Source organism: Mustela erminea, chromosome 3 (assembly GCF_009829155.1).
Source record: "Mustela erminea isolate mMusErm1 chromosome 3, mMusErm1.Pri, whole genome shotgun sequence".
NCBI lineage: Eukaryota > Metazoa > Chordata > Mammalia > Carnivora > Mustelidae > Mustela > Mustela erminea.
Genome location: NC_045616.1, coordinates 122,352,227 through 122,376,190, shown reverse-complemented (window position 1 = coordinate 122,376,190; position 23,964 = coordinate 122,352,227). Strand labels below are relative to the sequence as shown.

General features: G+C 54.8%; 1 protein-coding gene across 4 annotated transcripts in view; it reads left to right on the top strand.

The window, feature by feature from the left end:
- SYNPO (synaptopodin) overlaps positions 1–23,964 on the top strand; it is a 53,837-nt gene that overhangs the window by 25,790 nt on the left and 4,083 nt on the right. For 2 of the 4 annotated variants that reach the window (XM_032337296.1, XM_032337297.1), the window contains one exon: positions 17,609–19,962. In XM_032337296.1, coding sequence (XP_032193187.1) covers positions 17,609–19,962 — 2,354 coding nt within the window. Of the gene's footprint in view, positions 1–12,060; positions 12,245–12,284; positions 12,353–17,608; positions 19,963–23,964 lie in introns of those variants that run through there. The other 2 variants (XM_032337299.1, XM_032337300.1) reach the window with 2 other exon arrangements.

The following is a 23,964-nucleotide window of genomic DNA, read 5'->3' as shown; positions in this document are numbered from 1 at the left end:
TCCTTAGGCACTAGGGTTACAGTGGTGAACAAGACAGATGGGTCCCCGTCCTCAAAGAGCTCACATTTTGATCAGAGAGATAGACCAGAAAATGGATGGCAAAGAAATAAGACATTTTCAGACAGATAAATTATATATGTATATAATTATGATTATATTTCAGATATTTCTATATTTCAGATAGATAAATTATATATATAATTATATATAATTATATATATACATTATATATACATATATATAATTATATACATATATAATTTATCTATCTGATAAAAAGATATATATATGTATAAAAGCCATGCTACTGAGATGGAGGACAGTTTGAAGGGGCTACTTTGTGTTGGTGGTTAGGGAAGGCCTCTCTCACTCCACTGGAGTGGAGACCTGACTATTATCTGGAGGAGTGGTCATGGCTGGCTTCATGGAGGAGACATGTCCAGGACCTGGATCTAGAAGAAGGGGAGGGATTTGGTTGGGAGGAAGGGCATTTCAAAGGACAATAAATGGTTTAAACCAGAAGCTGGGGTTGGGGTACGGCTGGGGGCAACCATTGGCTGCAGATTATGAAAATGCCTTCATCCCTCATGGCTTCAGGCTGCAGACCCAAAGGAGCCCCTGGCCTGTGATCTGGTCAGAGGGGTGGCTGGGCTCTTTTGAGTTAGGCCTGTGTATGTGTGAGCTCATAGTTCTTTGTGAACTGTCCCTGGACCCTGGGGCTCAGTCGCTACCCAGTGTGGCCAGAGGAATCAATGTGGGGACAGCCTCCAGGCCCTGTAATTCCAGAGGCTTACAAAAGCCCTCTCTCTCCAGAATGAAATCTTTACCAACTGGCCACTGCCTGAAATTCCACCATCCTGGCTTCATCTTTTCCACTAGTTGAGGCGGTATAGTGTAGAGCTGTAGCAACCCTCTCCTCCCCTGCCCAGCCTCCCAGGGCCACTGCAGGTGAAGCAAAATTCAGCCTTACTCCTGTGTGACCAGTTTCCTGTATGGCTAACATGCAGATTCGGTGGCTGGACCCCTGGGTTCTCCTCCTGGCTAGCTGGGAGATCGGAAGCACATTCTATAACCTTTCTGGGCTTGCATTTCCTCATCTATAAATAGAAATAATAATAAACCCTATCTTTACTGTTGTCTTGAAATTAAATGATGATAAATGCTAAAAAAGATAACTATTCCTTCTTAGATAGTATTGTCATGTTTTGATCTCTGTGAAAATAGCAAGCCTTTGAGGAGATGGATACTAGCTCAAGATTCATATCAGGATAAGTGGCTTTTTTTTTAAAGATTTTATTTATTTATTTGACAGACAGAGATCATAGGTAGGCAGAGAGAGAGAGAGAGGAAGGGAAGCAGGCTCCCTGCTGAGCAGAGAGCCTAATGCAGGGCTCCATCCTAGGACCCCTGGATCATGACCTGAGCCAAAAGCAGAGGCTTTAACCCACTGAGCCACCCATGCGCCCTTGGGATAAGTGGCTTTTTGATGTTTAGCCAGAAACAGGTTTTGATGGCCAGAGGATGGGTACAGTGCAGTGGAAAAGAGCCTGGACTGCACTTCGGGAACAAATACTTGAACCTCTGGTCTTAGCTAACTGGTTGGTGGTCTTGGGCAAATCATTCGTTTCCTCTGGGGCTCAGGCTCCGGTTCTGAGCTGTGATGAAATGGGGTAGAAAAGATGTGAGGGGATCATGGGCGAGAAAGAGCTCGGCGGACATTAAGAACATGGAGCCAGCAGGAGAGGCTAGGAAGGGCGGGCTGAATGAGTCCCACAGACAGAGAGGAGGCTGACCGGAGACTCACACATCTAATCTTCTGGAATAAAATCTCTTGGAGACTAAGAGTGTTCGATAGATAAAAACCAAAGTTCTTGAAAAAAAGAAGTTAATGTTTATGGTTACTTAACTGTGTGCCAAGGGCATCCTAAGGTCTTTACATGTCATCAGCTTCATGAAGTAAGTGCTGTTATTATCAGTGTTTTACAGATGGGAAACTGAAGCACAGAGAGGTTAAGTGAACTTCCCAAAGTCACACAGCTGGTAAGCGGCCAGATTCTAACCCAGGCAGTTTTGCTTCTGTACAGAAGATAGCTTCTGTACAAACTCTTCTACTAGATGGTGTGCCAGAGGCTCAGAGAGGCCAGGCCACCTGCTTAAGAACACACAGCATTCCTTTTGATCCTCCTCATCTCTGTCCCTCAGGTCCTGGAAAGAGGAACCTGAGGTCTGGGATCTGGGGTTCTGGGGTTGGCCCTTGAGGCAGCTCAGCCTCTTTTCTCCCCAACCCCCTTGTCCCCTGGGAGTAGGTCAGAGAGGATCAAGTGTACCCTGGGAGGGCTGTGGGCCCAGAGGCTCTGCCAGGGCCTGGCGAGTGGGTGTCATTAGTGTCATGATCCCAAGAATTTGAGTTGAAGTGACCTCCTGTGGAGTCTGGCATGCCTTCCCTCACTATACGGATGGGGAAACTGAGGTCAGAGGGTCCAGGGACCCACCCAAGGTCACACAGGTGGGAGGTGCTCTTCCTTGCCAACCCTCCTGCCCTGATGTTTAGTACTCGTGGGCTCCCTGAAGCGATGGGACTTGGGGATCCTCCTCCTAGTCTCCAAGGTGGCTCTGGTCTCAGCCAGGACATGATTCCTGATACTGGGCCCTTTGGGAGGGTACATGGAGTTGGGGGGAGGGCGCTGATTAAAAAATAGACTGTCACGCGCATGGGGAGTCAGCATGCCATCACCCAGCGGGCGCCAGTTGGCTCCCCCAGGCCCAGCTGCCAGGCCCCACTCAGGGCTCCCGCTGGGGGCTCCGCCCACCCCACCCTGGCTCTGGGCCTGAGGCTGAATGCTCTCCCTCCCCTAGCCCTGCCCAGCCTCCAGGCAGATGGCGCTCTCACTGAGCCTGGGTGGGTCTGAAGCTCAGCCGTAGGCTTAAGCTGTGCGCCTGGGATCTCTCGTCAGCACCTGCTGGCTGTGTGGCCTTGACTGGGGCTCTTTCCCTCTCTGGGCCTCAGACACACCAGAGTGGTGCTAGCAGTGAAAGCTCTTGACAGCTTCCCAAGTCTTTGCCAGACTCCATCTCTCATTTCAACCCAGCAGACCATGCTAGAGACCCATCTCAGGGAGCGAGGTGCCCTGTGAAGCCCACTGGGCTGGAGACCAGCAGAGCAGAGGACTGGACCGAGGGAATCTTGCGAACCCCAGTCTTGTAAAACTTCTTCAGGGTGAGCAGGGCCAGAAACCACGGAGGTTTTTGCAGTAGTGATGTGAGCCATGTTTTTATCCATCGTTTCCTTCCCTCAGTTGACAAAAGTTTACGGAGCCCCAGCAATGCAGGGGCAGAGCAGAGGAAGGACAGCCAAGGCCCCTGCCCTTCAGGGCTGCTAACTGTCGTCAGTCAGGGCAGACTGACGCTCAGAAAAATATGATGGAATTACAGATCTAATGAGAGTTTGGAGGAGAGGCAGAGGAATGTGACCTCTGAGGGCAGGCAGCCCTCCCTGAGACCCAGAAACAGACCTGAAGGGTGAGAAGTGTGGTCAGAAAGGGACAACCCAGGGGGTAAGGAAGAAAGCATTCTAGGCTTTCTAAGTAGCAGCTGATGCCAAGGCTCTGGGGTGAGGAGGTGCTTGGGCCCTCTCTGAGCGCTTGAAGGAGGGGCAGTATGACAGGAAGATACGCTCCTTTTGGGGGGAGGCTGCAACAGGGGGCTCACGGGCAGCGGGGCTGGTTATGCAGGGCCTAGAGCCTGGGAAGGGGTTTGAGGCCCATCCTGGGAAGGAGGAGTGACTGCCAGCGCTGGTGTGGGAGGCTGGTCCTGCCTTCTCTCTCCTTTCCCTTGGAGCTGCACCCTGAGAGAGCTGTCCCAGGGTCCTTCCACATTTCCCTAGGCTCCTTACCCAATGTCCAGATCTTCTTTGCAGCCTCATGGCCATCAGACGCACCTGCCTTCCAGGAGGTTCTGGTGGTCTATCAGGCCTCAAATGCAGGCTGGTGAGGGCATGTTCTTAGCTACCTACTCGGCTGAGTGCCTCTGTTCAGGAGAATTCTTACTTTCTTTTATTCCTGTGAGAGCCTGTGGCCACAAGGAGGTTTGGCGTGGCTGAATGAAGGCCTGCCCCTGGATCTCTGGCCACTGCCTGTCATTGCCTCCTGTCCCCTGCCCCACTCCAAGCAGCACTATTCAACTCCAAAGTCTGTCCCGGCAAATCCTAGGAGGAGTTGGGGGACTGTGTTCTGAGCCTAGGTCTGCTGTGTGCTCTTGGGTACCTCCCTTCTGCTCTCTGGGCCTAAGCCTCTCCATCTGTATTGTTTGTGTGTTTTTTAAGACTTTATTTATTTATTTGACAGAGAGAGAGAGAGATCACAAGTAGGCAGAGAGGCAGGTAGAGAGCCGGGGGAAGCAGGCTCCCTGCTGAGCAGAGAGCCCGATGCCGTCTAGATCCCAGGACCCTGAGATCATGATCTGAGCCTGAGGCTCATGACCTAAGGCAGAGACTTAACCTACTGAGCCACCCAGGTGCCCTCTCCGTCTGTATCGTAGGCAAATACTGTTTCCTGTGTTCAGTATATGGCCTATGGATACACGATCAGCATCACCTGGAACTTCTTAGAAAGAGACTCTCAGGCCTCACCCTCCGCCTCCTGATTCCGAATCTGCATTTTAACAACATCCCTGAACAATTACATTGAGTGTACATTGGAGTTTGAGAGGCCCTGTTCTAGGTGGGTCGTTTTTAAACTTAAACATTTTTTTTTTTAATTGAAAGCTACAGAATCTTCCTGTCTTTCTGAAGTTTTACATATGAAACACATAAGAGGGGAACCACCCACTCTGTATTTATGCATCGCACGAACAGGGACGGGGAGGAGTGTGGTGGGGTAGTTGAGGCCTGGGCGTATTAGGAGGGGCATCTAGGAGGGGCATCGGAAGCGAGGAGGAGAAGATAACAGGAAGAGGGTGGGGTGGTGTCCCATCTTCTCTGGCTTCTTCCTTTCCCCTGGAGAGCCCCTGACCAGGTGCCTGGAAGAGCCCTTTCAGTTCTGATGTGCAGGGTCCTTTGTCTTCACGGGCTTGGAAAGCTGGGCTTGGAGGGAGGGCGCTTGACCATCCACAGCCTGGCAAGACCTTCTTCCCTGCCTGTCTCCATCTTGGTGTCCTGTTCTCTTCCCTGTGGAATTCCTGAAAGGGTAGCCGGTGCTATTCTTAGCATGACAGGATAGTGAGGAGAGAACATGCTAGTGCATTATTTATGCCTCTGAGTCAACAGGATTACATTCAGAGCTCGAAGAACACCACCCTCCCCGGATGGCCGTCATTGTCACTTCCCATGAACCCGTCACCCATCCCTTCTTGGCCCTGACCATTCCTGCTCGGAGCCTCCAGCCCCTAAGCTGGGAAATGGGTCATGAAATAGAAGGGGAAGCAAGGACTAGGACAGAGTTGTTTGGAGATATCATTTTATTTCTGTGTTCATTCAACACATGTTTATTGAGCACACATTATACTCGGTAGGTGTGGGTACACAGGTGAATGAAACAGAATCCCTGCCTTCCAGAAGCTTCCGCTTGAGCCTGTGAGTCCACGGGGCTGTGTCCTCCCAGGAGTACCCGTGCTAGGCCTGATGCTAGGTGCTTGGCACATCTGAGATCTAGTCCGCACAACCACGCTGCGGGGTAGGGATGAGGGGAGCCCTTTACAAGGGGGAAAGCTGGGCGTAGCATTTATAGGACGCGCTCAAGGTAGTGATCTGCTCAGCTGGCATTTGAACTGGGGGTGCTGGGAACAGAAGGACCACTTGGGATCAAATGGTAGCATGTAAGGTACCATTGAGGGAATTGGGGGAGCCCCTGCACTGCCCGGCGAGAGGGACATTATGGCTAGAAGGAACCGACCTGTTTGTGGTTGTCCTGTTCTTGGCGAACCTGGAGTTACTGGAGAAGTCATGTGTGTCTGGAGGCTTCGCAAGCCCGTAGGGAAAGGACAGGTACACTGGGCCAAAAGTCAGAGCGATTGGGGATGGGGCGATAAGGCCCTGGGGCCTCATGATGTTGAGCCGAGGGAGAGCTGCATTCTGGGAGATTCTGGCCAGGCCCCTTGGTCGCTCTCTGCCTCAGTCGTTTGGTCTAGAAAATAGTGTAACAATCCCTGCTCAGCTTCTGTCTCTGACAGATGCGAAGGGGCTGGTAAAACGAGAAAAGGGCGCACAGCCAAGGGATGGCATATTACGTAAATACATGTATTTTCTTAAGTGTATTTTTCGTTAACATTATGGGGTCTCCCTATGTATCAAACTATGTTCCAGCCATTTCCTCGTATGTTAATTCACTTATAAACACGTTAATAAAAGCATGCGTTGTAAAGCCGAGTGGGTCCCCAACTTGGCAGTGTTTCAGAACCCCTCAGGGGGACTGTTAAGGTGGACAATCTGTGGTCCAGGGCTGGGGTGGATCCCAGGAATGTGCCTTTGGGACATACTTCCTGAGGGATCCTTGAGCACCTGCAGGTTTCTGCTCTGGGCCAGAGAGGGAACAGCCTCTCTGCTCATCAGCTGCTCTGTATACCCGCACCCCCCAACCCCACAACCTGAAGGCACAAAGCCAGGGACGGGGATGGTGACATGTGGTAATGCTGGTGGCAGCTGGTAACATTTACAGTGCCCTGCGAGGCATTTTACATGGCTTTTCTGTTTAATTGCAGCATGGGTAGAAAAGGGGACACTTTCCGCAAGGACAAAACCCACTGGCACATTTGAGTATCGGGGGTAGATTCTTACGTATTGCTGGAAAGTGGAGACCAGGACCGAAGGGCAGAGAGGCTGGAGAGGAGAATTTGAAGTCACACTCGCCGTGCACTTAACCTTTTACAGTAGCGTGTGCCCTCCAGGCAGGGGCCGTGTGGCAGCTCAGCTCCCCATGGGTGGACTGGGCAAGCTGGCGGGAGAGGGCTGCATGGGCCCTCCGCCTGCGGCAGGTGCATCTGGGCCAGTCGGCCACCCGGGGAGCCGTGTGTCTTGCTGGCACACGTGCAGGTGCTCAGTGCATACACACTCGCGTGTAGGTTCTGCCCCCTCTGAGGGGGTGCCGGCAGGCCTCCGTGTACTGCAGGCGTGAAACAGGCAGCGCCTGTGCGTGTTGGCGAGAGCGCAGAGGCGGAGGTGCTGCTGCAGGGTAGGCTGTCGCCAGAACTGAGAAGCTACCGAGAATGCATGTTGCAGGGTGTGTGCGTGCATGCGTGTGTGCCCGCACGCGTGTGTGTGTACATGCACGCGTGCGTGCACAAATGGCTGCCAAGCAGGGGGATCCCTCAGATCCTGATGAACCATTAGAGAACTTGGTTTCTTTTCTTCTCTTTTTTCTTTTTTTAAAATTTTATTTATTTATTTGACAGAGAGAGAGAAAGAGATCACAAGTAGGCAGAGAGGCAGGCAGAGAGAGAGCGGGGGAAGCAGGCTCCCCACCGAGCAGAGAGCCCAATGCAGAGCTCGATCCCAGGACCTCGAGATCATGACCCTGGCTGAAGGCAGAGGCTTAACCCTCCGAGCCACCCAGGCACCCCGTCCCCGCATCCATCCCCACATCCACCTTACGGGCCCCATCCTCAGACCTGCCAGGTGCGAGCCTGCCTCAGGACCTTAACACTCCCTGTTCCCTCCGCCTGATCTCTCTCTTTTCCTACACACGCAGGCCTCACTCCCTCACCTGCTTACTTCTTCACGCAGGTGTGACTTCTCAGGGGCTTCAGCTACTGTATTTCTCTTTGCAGACCCTCCCCCTCCCCCATGCAGTCAGTATATGTCTCGTCCCTGCTTTATCTCTTTCTGTAACATTTGCCTTCTGACCTACTGGTGTCGTTAACTCGTGTAGGTGTCATCTTGCTCCCCTACCAGAATGCAAGCAGGGACCTTTGTCCGTCACTCTTCATGGCTGTGAACAGTGCCATGCCCTTGGCTGGGGTACAGTAAATATCGGGGGAGGGAATGAGTCCCTCACCACCTCTACTTCCTTTTTTCCTTTAAAGTGTCTAACTTTCATTACCGAAATACCTACTTTTCCCCAAGCAGGAATATGCCCTTCACAGGTTTGACGTGTTCGTTACACTCCTCTGTCACTACCCACGTGAAACCTACCTACCTAGTATGATTTCAGGTCTCGGGGTCCCACTTAGATCCTTTGGCTTCCGCTAGAGGCGTGGGACACCATACTCTAGGAATCATTGTTCCAGTCTGATCCTCTCTTTGGACACATGGACAAACTGAAGCCCAAAGATGGTCAGGAAATAGTCCAGTGTCTCACCCAAACTGTGACAGGACAGATCCTGGGGCCAAATCTCTTGGCCTCTAGTCTTCTGTTTTTTTTTGCAGTTTGAGGGACAAGGAGCAGGCAAGGGCTGGGTGGTCCAGCCTGTCCTCTGGCAGCGGACTCCTCCTGCTGGAGGTGAGCCAGACAGGCCTGGTCACTGAGGGATGGCATGAGCGCATGGCAGGGTCGGCAGCCTCCCGCATGCCCTGGGCCACGGTGCCCTCCAGGCTGTAGGGCAGTGCACTGGGAGGTGGAAGCCAGCCATGGCTGCGCCTTCCCTCCTGGGACTCTTGTAGCTGGGGCACTCCCAAAGGGCCTGGGCACTCACGTCTAGCAAGGGGCATACCTGGGATTCAAACCTGGTTCTCTCTGCTACAACATGTTGGCTCGAGATGGATGCTGGTGTGCCTTTGCCGAGAGGATGCTGGGGGAGGGAGGGATCTGAGAGTGCGGGGCAGTTGGGCTGTGCCTGACTGTGAGCAGAAGAGCAAGACCAGACCCAGAGAGGGCCCGAGAAGGGAGGAAGAGAGACAGACAGACAGAGCCTGGGCCTTGCAGAGTTATGCAGAGGGGGCTTTGTGCAAACAGCTGAGTTCGGTCCCCCTCAGGCGAGTACAAAATTTCATACCACAGGAAGCATTTCTGCATCTCCTTTACGCAGCAGCGACTCTGCAAAGCAGATATTATGATCTCTGTTTCACTGTTGAGGGAGTCGAGACCCAGAGAGGTGAGGCAATCTACGGAAGGCAGCCTGCGAGTGTTACAGGACGCCTGCTTGAACAGGGCATAGGAGGAGAACAGGCCGCGCCTCCGGCTGGACGTGGTCGAGGAAGGCTTTCTGGAAAGGGCAGGCAGGCTGAACAGACGTGGGAGAGAGAGGCGGGAGTGGAGACCGCATACCACTAACCGGCCAGATAACCTTAGCAAAGCCCAAAAACCTTTCTGAGCCTGTTTTCTCCTCTCTCAAATGGGTATAATGGCATCCCCAGGCCATAGCCTGCAAAGAGAAAATGAAACAACATAATAACCTAATGATACTACTTAAACCGAATGTCTGGAACTTAAGAAATTCCCAGCAAACAGCAGCTTGAGTGATAAAAGTCAAGTGTGTCCCGCCCCGACAAGTTTGCCCTCCGCAGTCACCTGCCCTGACCAAGGGATTCCCAGAGCCTTCTTGGGCAGATGTGAGCAAGCTTGAGACCTCAGAGATTTGGCATGGCCTAGGGAGCCTCCAGGAGCCCGGGGCCCGGCAGCCTCCAGGGGACAGGCACCGGGTCCACTGTGGCCGGGGGCTCCTCCAGGCGCTCAGGCTCCCTGCGCTCTTTACCCTGCTGCCAGGACTCCTCTAAGCCGGGGCCAGGCCGTCATTATCATTCCTCCCGCGTTCTTTCTCCCGGGCTATTTATTTTTCTGTGAGGAAGGAATGTGGGGAATTTACCACAGGGTGCTGGCCTTCACTTTCGCTGCAGCAGCCTCTTCTGTAAGAGGGAAGCGGCCCAGACAGATGGCTGAGGAGGCCGAGGCGGACGCAGAGCAGGGTCAGGCTGAATCTGCGGCCTGGACGGTAGGCAGTTGTGTAACCCACCTGGAGGCCCAGGTACCACGGTGCCGCTGGTCCCCTGGGGGAATGTGCCATGTAATGTACACAGCTTCGGTGGAACTCCCCCTGGAATACCCCATTCACTCTCAGACTACGGGCAAGCCCAACGTCGGGCTGTGTTCCTCTCAAAGGTGCCTTCCTCTCCAGCTGGTCTTGATTTGGGGTAGGCGTGGTGGAGGGGAGTAGGGTGGGGATTTCCTTGAGCCTTCCAGCTTCCGCTGGGCTGGCACTATTGCTTGGAAAGCCTCCACAGCACCATCTTTCAAGACCTAGAGCATATATATATGCCTCCGCCTCCAGGAAGCCTTCTGGGATTCCTTCTTCCTAATTAATTCTCTCAGTACTTAATGGACTATTCTACCTCTTAGGTCAAACCCTGTGATTTGAGGTTTCGTCTCCCTCTCCTCCCATAGACATGTTGCTCCCTCTCTCCTTCCTTCTCCCCACTTCTTCCAGGAAGTACCCTCTAGAGCTCTGATCTAGAATCTAGATGAATCTGAGATCTAGAGGTTTCTAGAGATTGGCTCCCATTGGTGGGGCAAACTGTGAAGGTGGATTTGGATTTGGGGAGGGCTCATCCTTCAGTCATTAATTTCCTCCACACCTGAATGAGTGCCAGCCTCTGCTGAGTGTGGGGGCATTGAGAACAGATGAAGACCTACTCTGGCCCCAGGATGCTACAGGCCAAGAGAAAGGGCTGCATCTTTGTGGAGGGCCCAGTGTGCCAGGCCCTGGGCTGGGTGCTGGAGACCCAGAGATGGACTAGGCCCACCACACCCCTGGCAGAGGCAGTTTGGGGGAAGTCATCTCTCCCCAGACTGGCTCACTGCCTTTTTGTCTCCTGGATGAAACATTCTGTCTGGAAGGGCAGGGTGTGGCAGTTCTTTCCGTATTCTGGAGGCTCCCAGGGCTGGGGTGATGGAGGCTGGTGCAACAGGAGAGGACTTGGCTGGACAGGCCTGGCTTACCTGGGCTCGAGTAGGAACTGGGGGCCCGAGTCTGAGCTTGGATCTCTGTGAACCAGTCCTTTCCAGTTTGCTGTGCACCTGGGGCTAAGCCTGCCTCTCTCTAGGTCACCATGTTCAAGTCCCTGAAAATGTAATTGTAGATTGATGTTTAGGCCAGTAGAGCAGATAGGAGAGGGGTTGTGGCTCCTGGTCCTTGGCAGAAAAGGACCCTACAGCACAGGCCCAGCAATGAGCAATGCTTGTGGCCTAAAGGGATTGCTGCCAGCTAAGGCCCACACCCACCTGACAACCTTCTTCTTAGTTTCCCCCCAACCCACCCATTCTTCCTGCCTGATCCCAACCCACTTCCAGCTAGAGATGCCAGGAGTTGGGCTAGGCCTGCTTCCCCTCAGGCCTTGGCTCCTAAACTTTCTCAGCCTGCTCTGAGGCCCTGGGGCCGGCTTGAGCTAGGGGTGGAGCACTGATCTCAGGAGTCTGGATGGATCCATGAGGGCTTCCTGGAAGCAGCAGCAGCTGGGCTGAGCCTGGATGGGGGATGGGGAAAATGAGCTCTTCAGAACGAGGGGGCCCAGGCTTGGTTGGCACCGGACTCCCAGCTCCAACTCTGCTCTGCCTGCCCCTTGCTGGCTGTGGGACCCGGGGTGAGCTCTCTAATTCTGTGGGTCTCTTTTTCCACAACACAGGTTGGGAAGCCTCCCCTATGAGTTGGTGTGAGGTTTCATTGAGAAAATACAGGCTCACCCCTTTGCTTAGCAGCGGCTGGTGCTCCTCGCATGATGGTTATTGTTGTCTTCATTGGCTTTATTGTTGTTCTGCGAGCACACCTAGAAGGTGGGGGGGGGGGACAGGGGAGAATACAGAAGGGAAGACTTTGGGACCCCTGATCAGGTGCAGACCACACAGGGGAGGCGGGAACTGCCAGGGGGCGCATGGGAGCCCTTGGGTTCTCTGTGGCCGCTGGGAGGGCACAGAGAGCAGGTTAGTAAGCCCTTAGGCAGGCTCTGGCTGCCGGGGCCCTGAATGCTGTGATGAGGACTTGCTGTTTGATCCTCCACATCCTGGGGAGGCAGGAGAGAGAAATGAGCGAAGCCAGGCAGAGGAAGATGAATCTGGCATCACAGGGCGGGTAGATTGGCGGAGGAGAGACTGGGGGGGCGGAGAGGCCATTTAAAAAGCTGTTGCAAAATCGGTTTTCCTGATAAAGAGCTGGGCTGAGTCATCTGTGGAGGAGAGAAGTCACATCCAGCTCCCGCACTGCCTTCGAAGTGGGATTTTCCTCTCTTTGTCAGCGGGGCAATTGGCTGCCTTTCCCGGAGGCTTTGAGAACCGAGGCCGGCTCAGCATCCAGGGGGAAGCTGGGCTGCAGGGAGGACCCAGCTGGAGTGAGTAAGAGGAGCACACGGCAGTGCCTTTGTGGTTTGGGGTGTGTGACTTAGGGCCTCTGGCCTCCCTCTCTGGTCTCAGCTCCCCTCTGGGCATCAAGAAAAGAGGTATGGATGACTTCTGCCAGCCTGTTAGTGGCAAGGCTGGAGCTGGGTCTGGGGCTCCCTGTTTCTGTTCTTACGCATCTCCCATGCCTGGCAGTCCTCCTAACCTTAGTATGAATTACTCTCCTCCTGAGAGGATGGCTGGCAGCCTGCTGAGATTCAGTCAGGTTGCACTCCCTGGGACTTTGGCATGGTTGGAGCACTCCCTAGGGAACAGAGGCTGTGTCATTTCCTCCTGTGGCCGGGAGAAGATGGGGTAGGGGCTGGCAAGGTGGCCAGGCCATTACTCAGGCCCAGTTCATCTTCCTGCCCCTAGCTGAGCCAGAGGTTGTGTAGCGGCCAGCCATTGGTTCCTTCCTGACCCCGGCAGGGGGGCGGTTTACCCAGCCTGCTCACCTGTCCCATTGCCAAGACTCCCAGGCGACCACAATGGGCTGCCTCCAGCCAGTCTCTATTCCCTCCTCTGGCTCCCTGTCCCACTCCACCCTCTTTGGGGCCTGGGTACTCCCATTGACTGTAGCCGTGTGAAGAAGCATTTCCTTGAATTCTCTCCCTGTCCTGACCATCTGCTCTGGCCTCCCTTCCCCTGCCCCACCTCCTTCCTTCAGATCCTCCCTCCAGACAGGCCTGATGGTCAGCAGACCAGGCAACTGCCTACAGGGGTGATCAGGCTCGGAGAAAGGGCTTATCTCTGCCTAAGCACAACTGGAACTCAGGTCTCCTGACTCCCGATACTATGCTCTCTCCACTCTACTGGTCTCTCATTTCCTAGCAGTCATTTCTACCTTAGTAAGAATGAGTTCTATCAGCTCTTCTCCTGCGAGAAAAAAGGGAGAGAGCATGGCTTGTTCTAGGCAGCTGAGAGGGGAGAGGGCACTGCTGGGGACACGGACCGTGAGGCGGAGAAACAGGCCGTCCTGCAGAGCCTTGTCCAAGCGCTCTGGAGCCTCTCTTGGTGTCCTTCCCTCCAAAGTCTGGGTCTAGAAGGCTGAACGGTTAAGGAATGAGACTCAGCAACCAGACTTAGAATTTTGAAAGTCAGCTCAGCTACTTGCAAGTTGTATGGACTTGGATAGGTCTTTCTGAGCTGCAGGTTCATCTGCCAACTCGGGAGAATGAGAGGGCTGGCCTCTCGAGTTTGGGGCAAGAATTGAGAAGGAGGATGGGTGTAAAGTATGCAGTGCGGCCCCTGGTCAGTGGCAGGGGCTGCATGATGGCCATTGTGGTCCTCATTCTGACAACTGTCCTTGGGGCTTCTTGTCTCCCCTACACTTAGGGAGTTACCCTTGTGGGACCCAGGTGTCCTTACCCTGGGCAGCTCTTCCTTGTGTCTGCCCTCACCCCTTCCTCTCCCGAAGGCCTGTCTTCAGAACTCCTGATCCACTGTCCAGAATGGGTCTTTCAAGGGCCAGCACCCCGTCCTGAGAAGAGGGGGCGTCGTGGCTGACACAGGCACAGGCCGCAGCTGTGCAAATGGGGGCTCAGTCGAGATACATATCCCCCCATGGTCCTTGGCCGCCTCCTGCTTCTCCAGCTTTGGGGAGCCCCATCTAGGTCCTGGCTGGCTGGGGCATGGCCAGGGGCACCAGTTCCTGCTCTGGGGGACTTAGGGGCCCCCCTCCCCTGGTGCCCTGAAGTGTGGGACTCTGGGGTGCCTGTGGCTAGCCCAGCCCCGCTTCTCTCAGCTTTGTGCAGGGTGGCAGAAATCGGCTGGATCGCTGGCAGGGTCTTGCCCAAGCCTCCTGCCGGATTCCTTTTCCGTGGAGTCACCGCAGGCTGGGGTGGGGGCCCGGGAGCTCTCTTGGAGGCAGGGCTCTCTCACCCCTTGGCCTTTTCTGCTGCCCTCCTCTTGTCCCAGAACAGCAGCAGGGGGACTGGGCGGAGTTCCAAGCCCAGCTGGGGGTCAGCAGACAGGGTCCTGGCCCGAGGCCTACTCTGCCACCCTTTCCCTCTCTCAGCCTCCCAGGCCTGCTTAGCCCCCAAGGGCCCTTCATGCTCTGACATTTTGAGCATTTTCGAAACCCATGGCCTTTAGAACAAGTCTGGGGACAGGATGGAAGCAGAGAAGCAAGGAGAAAAACAGGCAAGTGCGGGCATATTGGGAGGTCTGGATTATTCAAACCCTGAAGCACTTTCTAGGAGCCTCAGGCTGTGGGAACGAGTTAGCCAGAAGGCCTGGTGCTCTCCGGAGTCACACAGAGCCGAGGTGAGCCAGCTCCGCTACTTTCTGGCTCTGTGACCTCAGGCAACTCACTTTACCTCTCCAAGCCTTGGTTTTCTCATTACTACAAAGTGGATAATAATAGTTAATGCTTCATAGCATTGTTGTGTGAATTAAATAAGATAATATGTATAATCAATGTTAGTAGTTGTGTCATAGGAAACACTAGCGGGATGACGACGGATGTGTATCCTGACCATGCCCCATGGGGAGGGGAATTGTGTCTCTGAATCTCTACAGGGCTCTCAGGTTGGAAAGAAAAAGCTTTTCATCTATGTGGCAGTAGAGGTTGGGAGTTCACATAAAGAGTGACTTTATAGCAAATGTGTACGCATTAGTAGAAGGCAGCTCTTTAGGGTAGTGAGCTCCCCATCAGTGGAGTGTGTAAACAGAGACTTGTAACTCAGGGGTGTGGTCTTAGGGACACAGGAATTATGAGGGTAGTTAGACCCAGTGGTGGCCATTCCCAAGACCCTGAGGCTCCGTGGTTTGGGGCAGTAATCCCTGCCTCTCCATAATGCTGAAATCCCCTGCAGGTGTGACCTTAAGAGAGTCACATCCCTTCTCAGGATCCTGATCTTAGGGATGAACCTCCTTTACCAGAAAAATTTCTGACCCCTTCCAGGGAGTAGAGTATGGTCACCACAGAGCAGCTTCTCCGGGGGTAGCATGCACCCTCTGCCCTGTCCCCCCAGGCTTGATGACAATGAGTACTGCTGGCATTCATGAACTCATTGCAGCCTTGCAACCCTAACGTCAGAGCTTTTATCACTGCTCCTCAGTTAAGGAAACTGGCTCTGAGAGGTGTGGGGACTTGCCAAGGTCGCACAAGTAGCAAACAGCGGAGCCCGGATTCGGGCCAGGAGTCCTGGTTTCTCGGCAGAGCAGAGGAGGTGAACACTGCTTGAACCCAGCAACCGCTCAGGGCCCTCCTGTGTGGCCTGTGTGCCCCCACTCAAGACCCCACCCCCGGGCGGCAGCCTGGCCAAACCCGCAAATCCTTCATCTTTTAGAGATGGGGCAACCCAGGCAGGAGAGGAGTCCTACCAGGAGGGAGCAGGTGTCGGGGTGCACAGGGTAGGCTTTTCTGGACAAGTGGGCACAGGAATGTGTGGGTGGGGAGCCAGATCCTGATGGGAGGAGGGGAGAAGGAGGTAGGGACCAGAGAGCCTCTCTTCTGTGTGGGCTTCCCTGTGACCCTAGTGTGACGCTCTGGGCCTCAGTTTTCTCATCTATGTAATGGGGGTAGTGGTCAAATAGCTCCTCTGTAAGGGCCCTTCCAGCTCTGGGAGCCCATGAATTCTGAGCCTCACTGGCAGGATGCCTAGAAAGACTGTCCCTGGAGACCCATTCAGCATGTCACGGCCAGTGCTAATGAGGGCATGGTAGGAGGGAGGGCAGGGTCAGATTCCTCAAGAACTAATTAGCTTCCCACAGTAAGGAGGGGGAGGGGGAGGATGACAGAGGGAGGAGTTTTCCCAGCCACTGACAGCTGTTGACCATGGCCACAGGCTATCTCGTCCATCTGTCCACTGGTCCTTTTGTTCATTCATTGTTCCATAAGCATAAATTGAGCACCAACGGTGTGCCAGCTGGGCACTGGGGATATAGAGAGAAGTGGTTGCCTGCAGTGAGCTTACGGATTAACAGGGGACCCCAGCCTGATAGCCTGATCACCAACCTCAGGCCCCAGACTCCACAGCCCTAGACTGAGCCCGTCCCCAACCACTGACTCTGCCTGCTGTATATCCCAAAGGGACCTATTGGGACAAATGGGCAACTCGAGCATGGGTTGTGAACCCAGTAAGAACTGGTTTTGAGCCCAGCCTTGCTGCTCTTTGCCATGTGACCATGGGTGAGTTACTTACAAAGCATCGGGACCTCATTTTCTGCTTCTGTAAAACAAGGGCAGGTAACGTTTGTCTTCCAGTGTTCTTGTGTGGACAAAATCAAGTAATGCAGTGTTCTAGTATAGTTGCTGCTGAAATTAGCCAAATACCCTACTCTCGTGATATTAAAATATGAGAATTTTAAAACAACTATTTAAATAAAAGAAGAAACTCTGTAAGAAGGAACTGGTCACAGTTTTTACTGATTTGTGGTGGGGGTACTCAGGGGTGGAGGAGACTTTTTGGTTTTTTAAATTTTTGAATTTTTAGACCATGTGAATGCATTCCCTACTCTAAAAAGGGAATGTATTACTGTTAGTGTTTGCAAATGATTATACTATGAGTTTGAAAGTGAAAAGGACCCTAAGACAGGCACATAGAAAATGTTCTGGGGGTTCATTCATGCATTTGGTAATGCCTACTAAGGGCCCCCTTTATGCCAGGCAGTATTCTAAGGGCAGGGGACCAAACGATGATAACAAGGTCATTGCCCTGTTAGAGCTTATATTCTAGGTAAGGTGTCTGATGATAAACAAGGAAACAGTGATTCCAAATGATGGTGAATGCCTTGAAGAAAATAAAGAGATGGGATAGGAGGGGAGAGGACTGATTATAGAGCAAGAATCCTCCAGAGAGGGAACATTCAAGCAAATCCTGTGTGGCAAGAAGAAACCAACATAGAATGCCACCTGGGAAAAGATCATTCCAAGCAGAGAAAAGAGCAAGTGCAAAGGTCCTGGGGCAGGAGCAAACTTGACATTTTCAAGGAATTGAAAGAGCCTAGTGAGCAAAGGGTGGTAGGGGATGAGTCAGGGATGGAGTGGGCCTCTACTGTGAGGGTGATGTGTTCTTGCTGAGTCTGATAAAGTGCAGTATCAACAGCCTTCAGGGGAAAGCCAAATGAGGGGCCGGGTCATGCTGAAGGGGTAATCAGGGGAGGTTTTACACAGGTGTTAGTGTTTGAGTTGGGCCATGATTATTGGGGCAGGGATCGTCATGAGGAGAGGGGATTCCAGAAAACAGTGAGTAAAGATCAGATTCCAGAGGAAAAGATCATCAGTAGGAGGGACACGGTGGCCATCTGTCTGTCTCTGTACCCCAGTGGCTCGCATTCCCATGTGCTAACTGGACCTCTGTCTCTCTCTGCAGCACTGGGCCTGAGCACTAGCCTCACTGAGAGAGATCTGAAAGAGGCCAAGGCCCGCAGCCAGCAGATCGCAGCCCAGCTCACCACCCCTCCCAGCTCCAACTCCCGTGGCGTCCAGCTCTTCAACAGGCGCCGGCAGAGGGTGAACGAGTTCACCTTGGAGAACCACAGCCGGAGGGGACAGAAGCCCAGCCAGGAGTCCCTCCAAGCGCCCCCTGACAGCCCCGCAGGCTATGCCTCAGGGCTCAGCTTGAGTCCCACCTCACTGCCTGAACCAGGCCCTCCAAGGAACACCAGCAGCCAGAGCCCCGACGTAGGGGTCCCTGTTCATAGCATGGAGGGATGCTCGGAGAAGGCCAATTTGCTGCGGCACCTGGAGAAGGTGGCCAGCGAGGAGGAGGAGGTACCGCTGGTGGTTTATTTGAAGGAGAATGCCGCCCTGCTGACGGCCAATGGGCTGCACCTGTCCCAGAACCGAGAAGCCCAGCAGAGCCCAGCAAGCCCGCCGACGGCGGAGGTCCACAGCCCGGCTGCAGACGTCAACCAGAACCTGTCCTCACTCAGTGGCACCCTTATCACACCGACCTCGAACAGCAACCACAGCCTGCCGGCTGCAGACATCAACCAGAACCCGCCGGGCCCTGTCACCCCACAGAGCCCGCCGCTCTCAAGCAGCCCACAGCCCTCGGAGTCTCAGCTCCCTCCCAATGGCACAGTGTCCGATTCCAAACCCGGCACCCTGTGTTCCGGCGGGCAGCCGCCAGAGCCGGCTGTGGAGGTGAGACCTAGCACACTCCTGATTGATAAGGTGTCAGTGCCACCTACCACCACCAACACCTTCTCCAGACAAACAACTCCCCTCTCCAGCTCCGGGACCCCGGCCCCAGATTTCATGTCCAGCTCCCTGCTCATCGATTTACGGCCCAGTGCCCCAGCAGCGTCAGTGGAACAAGAGACGTCTGTGTGGGCAGCCACGGCCACTCCCGCCAAGCTCTACAGTGAGGTCCACTTCACGCTGGCCAAGCCCCCATCAGTGGTCAACAGGACCGCCAGACCCTTCGGGATCCAGGGTTCAGGAAGCACCAGCCAGATAGAGCGGAGCCCCATGGTAGAGAGACGACATCTCGGAGAGAAGGTCCTGACTCCCCAGCCCCCCAGCATGGCAGACAGGAGCCCTCGGCCACAGAGACACATGATGTCCCATAGCCCCATGGTGGAAAGGAGGTCTGTGGCACAGCGAAGCCCAGCCTTGGAGAGACGCCCTTTGGGGAACTTCACCCCACCCCCAACCTATGCTGAGACCTTGTCCACGGCCCCCCCGGCTTCCCGGGTTAGGTCTCCCCCTTCCTACTCTGCCCTTTACCCCAGCTCTGACCCCAAGCCTTCTCCTCTGAAGGGCCAGGCCGTTCCTGCCAGCAAGACAGGCATATTGGAGGAGTCAATGGCCCGCAGGGGCAGCCGGAAATCCATGTTCACCTTCGTGGAGAAGCCCAAGGTGACCCCGAACCCGGACCTGCTGGATCTTGTACAGACGGCTGATGAGAAGCGGAGGCAGAGGGACCAGGGGGAGGCAGGCGTGGAGGAGGAGCCCTTTGCACTGGGGGCCGAGGCCTCCAACTTTCAGCAGGAGTCAGCGCCCCGGGACAGAGCTAGCCCTGCGGCGGCCGAGGAGGTCCTCCCCGAGTGGGCCTCATGCCTCAAGTCCCCGCGCATCCAGGCCAAGCCGAAGCCCAAACCCAACCAGAACCTGTCCGAGGCCTCCGGGAAGGGGGCTGAGCTCTACGCCCGCCGCCAGTCCCGGATGGAGAAGTACGTCATCGAGTCCTCGGGCCACACCGAACTGGCCCGCTGCCCTTCGCCCACCATGTCCCTGCCTTCATCCTGGAAATATTCCACCAATGCTCCTGGCGGCTTCCGAGTGGCATCCCGGAGCCCAGCTCGGACCCCGCCCGCCTCCCTCTACCATGGCTACCTGCCCGAGAATGGGGTCCTGCGCCCCGAGCCCACTAAGCAGCCAGCCTACCAGCTGCGGCCCTCGCTCTTCGTCCTCTCGCCCATCAAGGAGCCTGTCAAGGCCTCGCCGAGAGCCACCTCTCCTGCCAAGCCGAGCTCCCTGGACCTGGTGCCCAGCCTCCCCAAGGGCGCCCTCCCGGCGTCCCCAGCCTTGCCTCGGGCCTCCCGCTCCTCACCGGGCCTCTACAGCTCCCCCGGCCAGGACGGCCTCCAGCCCACAGCCGTGAGCCCGACCTACAGCAGTGATATCTCCCCCGTGTCGCCCTCCAGGGCGTGGTCTCCCCGCGCCAAGCAGGCCCCCAGGCCCTCCTTCTCCACCCGGAATGCTGGGATCGAGGCTCAGGTGTGGAAGCCTTCCTTCTGCTTCAAGTAGAGGACCCCACAGGGATCCCACTGCCTGGCAGGACCCCCTCTCAGAGGGCTGGATGGAGAGCAGATGTGGCTGAAAGTGGCACTGAGCTGAGGGTCAAGAGTATGGGGCCTCGGGGCTCAAAGGTCGATGCTGCCACCAGCTAGCTTTGTGACTCTGGGCAGGTCGCCTCTACTCTCTGGGCTGCAGCTGCCGCAAGGGTCATTAGACTCCATGTCTGAGGGACCCGCCGTCCCATACCGGGTCGGGGGGAGGGCAACGAAGAGGGAGCTCCCCTGGCAGGCCGCAGTGAGGCTGGGGGCTCCCTCAGGCCTTTGTGAGCTGTGGGGATGCCAGCGTCTTGCTGGGGAATGGCCTAGAAGGGGACCCTCCTGTGGGCTTCCGGAACAAACAGCCGGCCAGTACCTCCGTGCAGCCAGCCAGCCATGGGTCCGCCTCCTCAGCTGCCCCAGCTCCTGGCATCCTTCTGCCTGTCGCTGGCTTCTTACCTGCACTGGCCTGTCTCCTCCACCTCTGCCTTCTGGACGCCGTTTCCTCTCCGCTGCTTCAGAGAGCTCTGTCCTGGCCGCCACGTTTTCTCCTCTCGGGGGTTCTTCTGCTGGATGAGGACTTAGCCTGCCACTGCTGTCTGATGCTTTCCGTCCCGACCCTCTGCTCCCCTGCCTCCCTGTCCTCTCCAGACACCCGGCTCTGCGCTGGGGATGAGACCTTGGTCCCGGTGCCACCTGGCTGGCCCTCTGTGTGCTGGGGTGTGCGAGGTCCCAGGGAGTCCCCCAGAGAAGGACGTGCAGGTGTGGGCGTGCAGTGAGAGCGGCCCCTGGCAGCGTACTCATTGGCTAGTCGGGCTTCAACCTCAGCCGAGATCTGGCCCACTAAAAGCTACTATCTCTGCGTAGTGGTGGGCGCCGCGGAGAGAGGCTGGAGGGGAGGGTCTGGTCCCATCCTAGCCTCCCCTTTGCTCTGTGAGTCCAGCCAAGTCACTTTCCCTTTCTGGGCCTCAGTTTTCTTATTTACCCAGTCTGTGCCCTTCCGGCTGTGATTGTCTGTGAGGATTGAGAGAATAGGCTGGTGCTTTGGGAGAAAGGGCTTGTAAGTGATAAGACAGTCCTCTGGGGAAAAGAGGAGGAGGCAATGGGCTGTTGGCCGTAGAAGGGCTGGAGATGAGAGGTCTGTGAGGGCGTCCCGGGGAGGGTACTGCTGGAGGAAGCCGCTGCAGGAGGCCAGGGAACCAGAAGCCCAGGCTGGGACAGCCTGGAGACAGTAGAAGCATAGGAAGCCAGGGCAGGAGCACAGCCTCGTGGTGGGACCGAGGGGGAGACCTTAAGGTTTTGAGGAAAAGGCTGGGATTTAAGAGATCTGGATTCTACCAGATTAATTCCATGTGTATCCTTGAGTCTCAGTTTCCCCATAGAGTGAGGATACTGAGTCAGGCAGGGTGAGAGCTTCACCACCTCTGACATGTTTGAGGTGAGCCAGCCCTGAAACCAGACTCTGTTGGCGGGGCGGGGTGGGGGGGATGGTGTGAGAATACAGACGAAAGAGGCAGAATTCAGATGGAAGCCTCCCAAGGCTGGGGGCCGAGCACCACCCACTCCCTCTTCCCCGGCCCTATTTCTGGGCTCCCCAGCGGGGCGAAGGGTGGTGGAGGCGGTGCCCGTGCTGGGCCGAGCCTGCAGTTTTCGTGAGCTCTGGGCTCGTCTCCATGGGAACAGGGGGGTGACTTCCTAGTGAGTTCATTCTGCCTGGAACTGGGGGGCATGCGTGGGGGAGTCGTAAGTGAGCTCAGCTTCTTCATACCAGCACCCTCCCAGGACAGAGTGAAGCCCCTACCCCAGACCCCTGATCCTTTCTACCCCTGAGGGCCAGCAGTGGAAGAGCCCACCCTCCATCCTGCAGCTCCCGCGGCCAGGCTGGCCGAGCTCTTCCCCTAACTTTGTTTTCTCTCCTGTTCTCAATACACTCAGCCTCAAATCTGTCTTGCTTCTTTCTTTTTTCCGCGCTCCCTGGCTGGTGGTCTGGGTTCTCCCCCGTTCCTCCCTGATTCTGGCCTGGGAAGGGGGAGTTGGACGACTCCGTTCCTGTGTGTGAGCATGTGGCGTGTCTCCATGGGCTGTTTGTGACTCTGGTTCTGCTGTGGGTATGGATGTGTGGTGGCTTGGAAGCCAGGGCTGCCCTCTCTCTTCCCTGGGTCAGGACGTAGGGAACCATAATCCTGTGGAAATTCTTTTGTTTTCTCCTTCCTCCAGAGTTTGGCCAAAAAGCTTATAGAGCATGGGGGAAAACCCACAGCCCTTTACAGCCCAGGTTTGTTTGAATTCTTTGAAAGTGGAATGTAAATGCCTTTAGCCAGAGCATATACTTTCTGGTTCCCTCATGCCCCCTCCCCCGTCTCCGTGTTATCTTAATCTGGCAGTTTCCCATATTCATCACCTCTGAGCTCCTGAAAACGGTTTCTGCCCCTGGTGGAGAGGAGCAAGCTGGCATCAAGAGTCAGAAGAGGGTTGTAGTCCCCACCTGACTCCTTGTGTCAGGTGGGGACACAAGGGGTTGTCCTTAGACAACCCCTTCTCAACCCTGGGCCTCAGTTTCCCTTCCCTCCAAGGAAAGGGGCTGCAGAAGGCAATCTGGGAGCTAGTTCCATTTGGTCTTTGATAGTTCCTGTCTGACTGCTCTGCCTAAGCTTTCGCCCCACACACATGTCCTGCAGTGGGGCTGGTGCTGGGTTAAGTGGGCGCTGTTTCTGAGTTTTCACCCATGTGCATTTCCAGGGAGTTTTGGCTTATATAAGACATTGAGGGCTTTGTCAGAAAGTGAACAGTCCTGATTTCTCACAGCTTTTCTGTACTGTGCACCCCACCTCCTGCGCTGCACACACACAGTCAGTACCCAGACATGGCAGTTCCGATGAGGTCAGGCTCTGGCCCACCTCCAAATGATGCGGAACTGCTTACCATTGTCCAATAGTCCACCCCAGGCTTGGGAAGTCAGTTCTGCTGCTTCTTCCTTCCACTGCCTGGCCTAGCCATCCCCTCGTGGCCACCGAAGGCAGAGATAACACTTAGAGATTTCAGACAGGTATAACTCTTCCTGCCCCAGCCTGCCCTTTTTCTAGCTGCAGAGCCCTGGTCCTTGTACCCCCAGACTTGTGGACAGGCTGGGATCAATTACTCTTGGCCGCATTTCCCATAGCTGGGCTGATTGAAAGCTTCCTGGGATGTGTCACAGACAGAGAAGGTCCCAGTGTCTCTGGCTCACACAGACACAGCTTTGATCCTGGGAATGAAAGGGGTGGATCCTATGCTGAGCTTTTTACCTTTTCAAATTGATGATTGGGGTCTTGGTTGTCCCCAGGAGGTCCCTAAAGGTCCCTCCAGCATTACTATCCCATGAAAAATCTCCTATAGGAACTGCTGTTTAAGGGACCCCATTCTGAGTCAGGTCATCTAGTAGTTGCTGCATTGTAGGGAGAAAACATACTTCACTACTTTCTTTTGATTGGGAGAAATCAGATTCTGATTGGATGAGAGACTGACAGGCTTGACTGTGGCTGATTACTGATTGGATGAAAGAATGGATCCATGAATGGTTCTAGATTTTGATTGGGCAGAAGACATTGAAGGGACTGTCTAGGTCTGGACTCGGAGAAATGACTGCTGGTGAATCTGGATTGGATCGAAGGCTGAGTGGACTGGTTTACTGCTGTAATCTGATTGGATTAAGAGTTGGAAGGTTTAGCAGATACAAGCTGGACATGATTCCCAAGCCCTGCACTTTCAAACCAGTTCTTCAAACTGCTTTAGCATGGTGTGGCCTTTGAGCAGAAGGTAGTCACACAGTCACACACACACATGCACACATCCTCATGGGGCAAAACACACCAGACTGTTATTTACACCTCTGAACTTCATTTTCATCCTTGTAAAATGGGTGTAATAATGCCAGCCACCACATCAGCATGCTGTGAGGATCTAATGG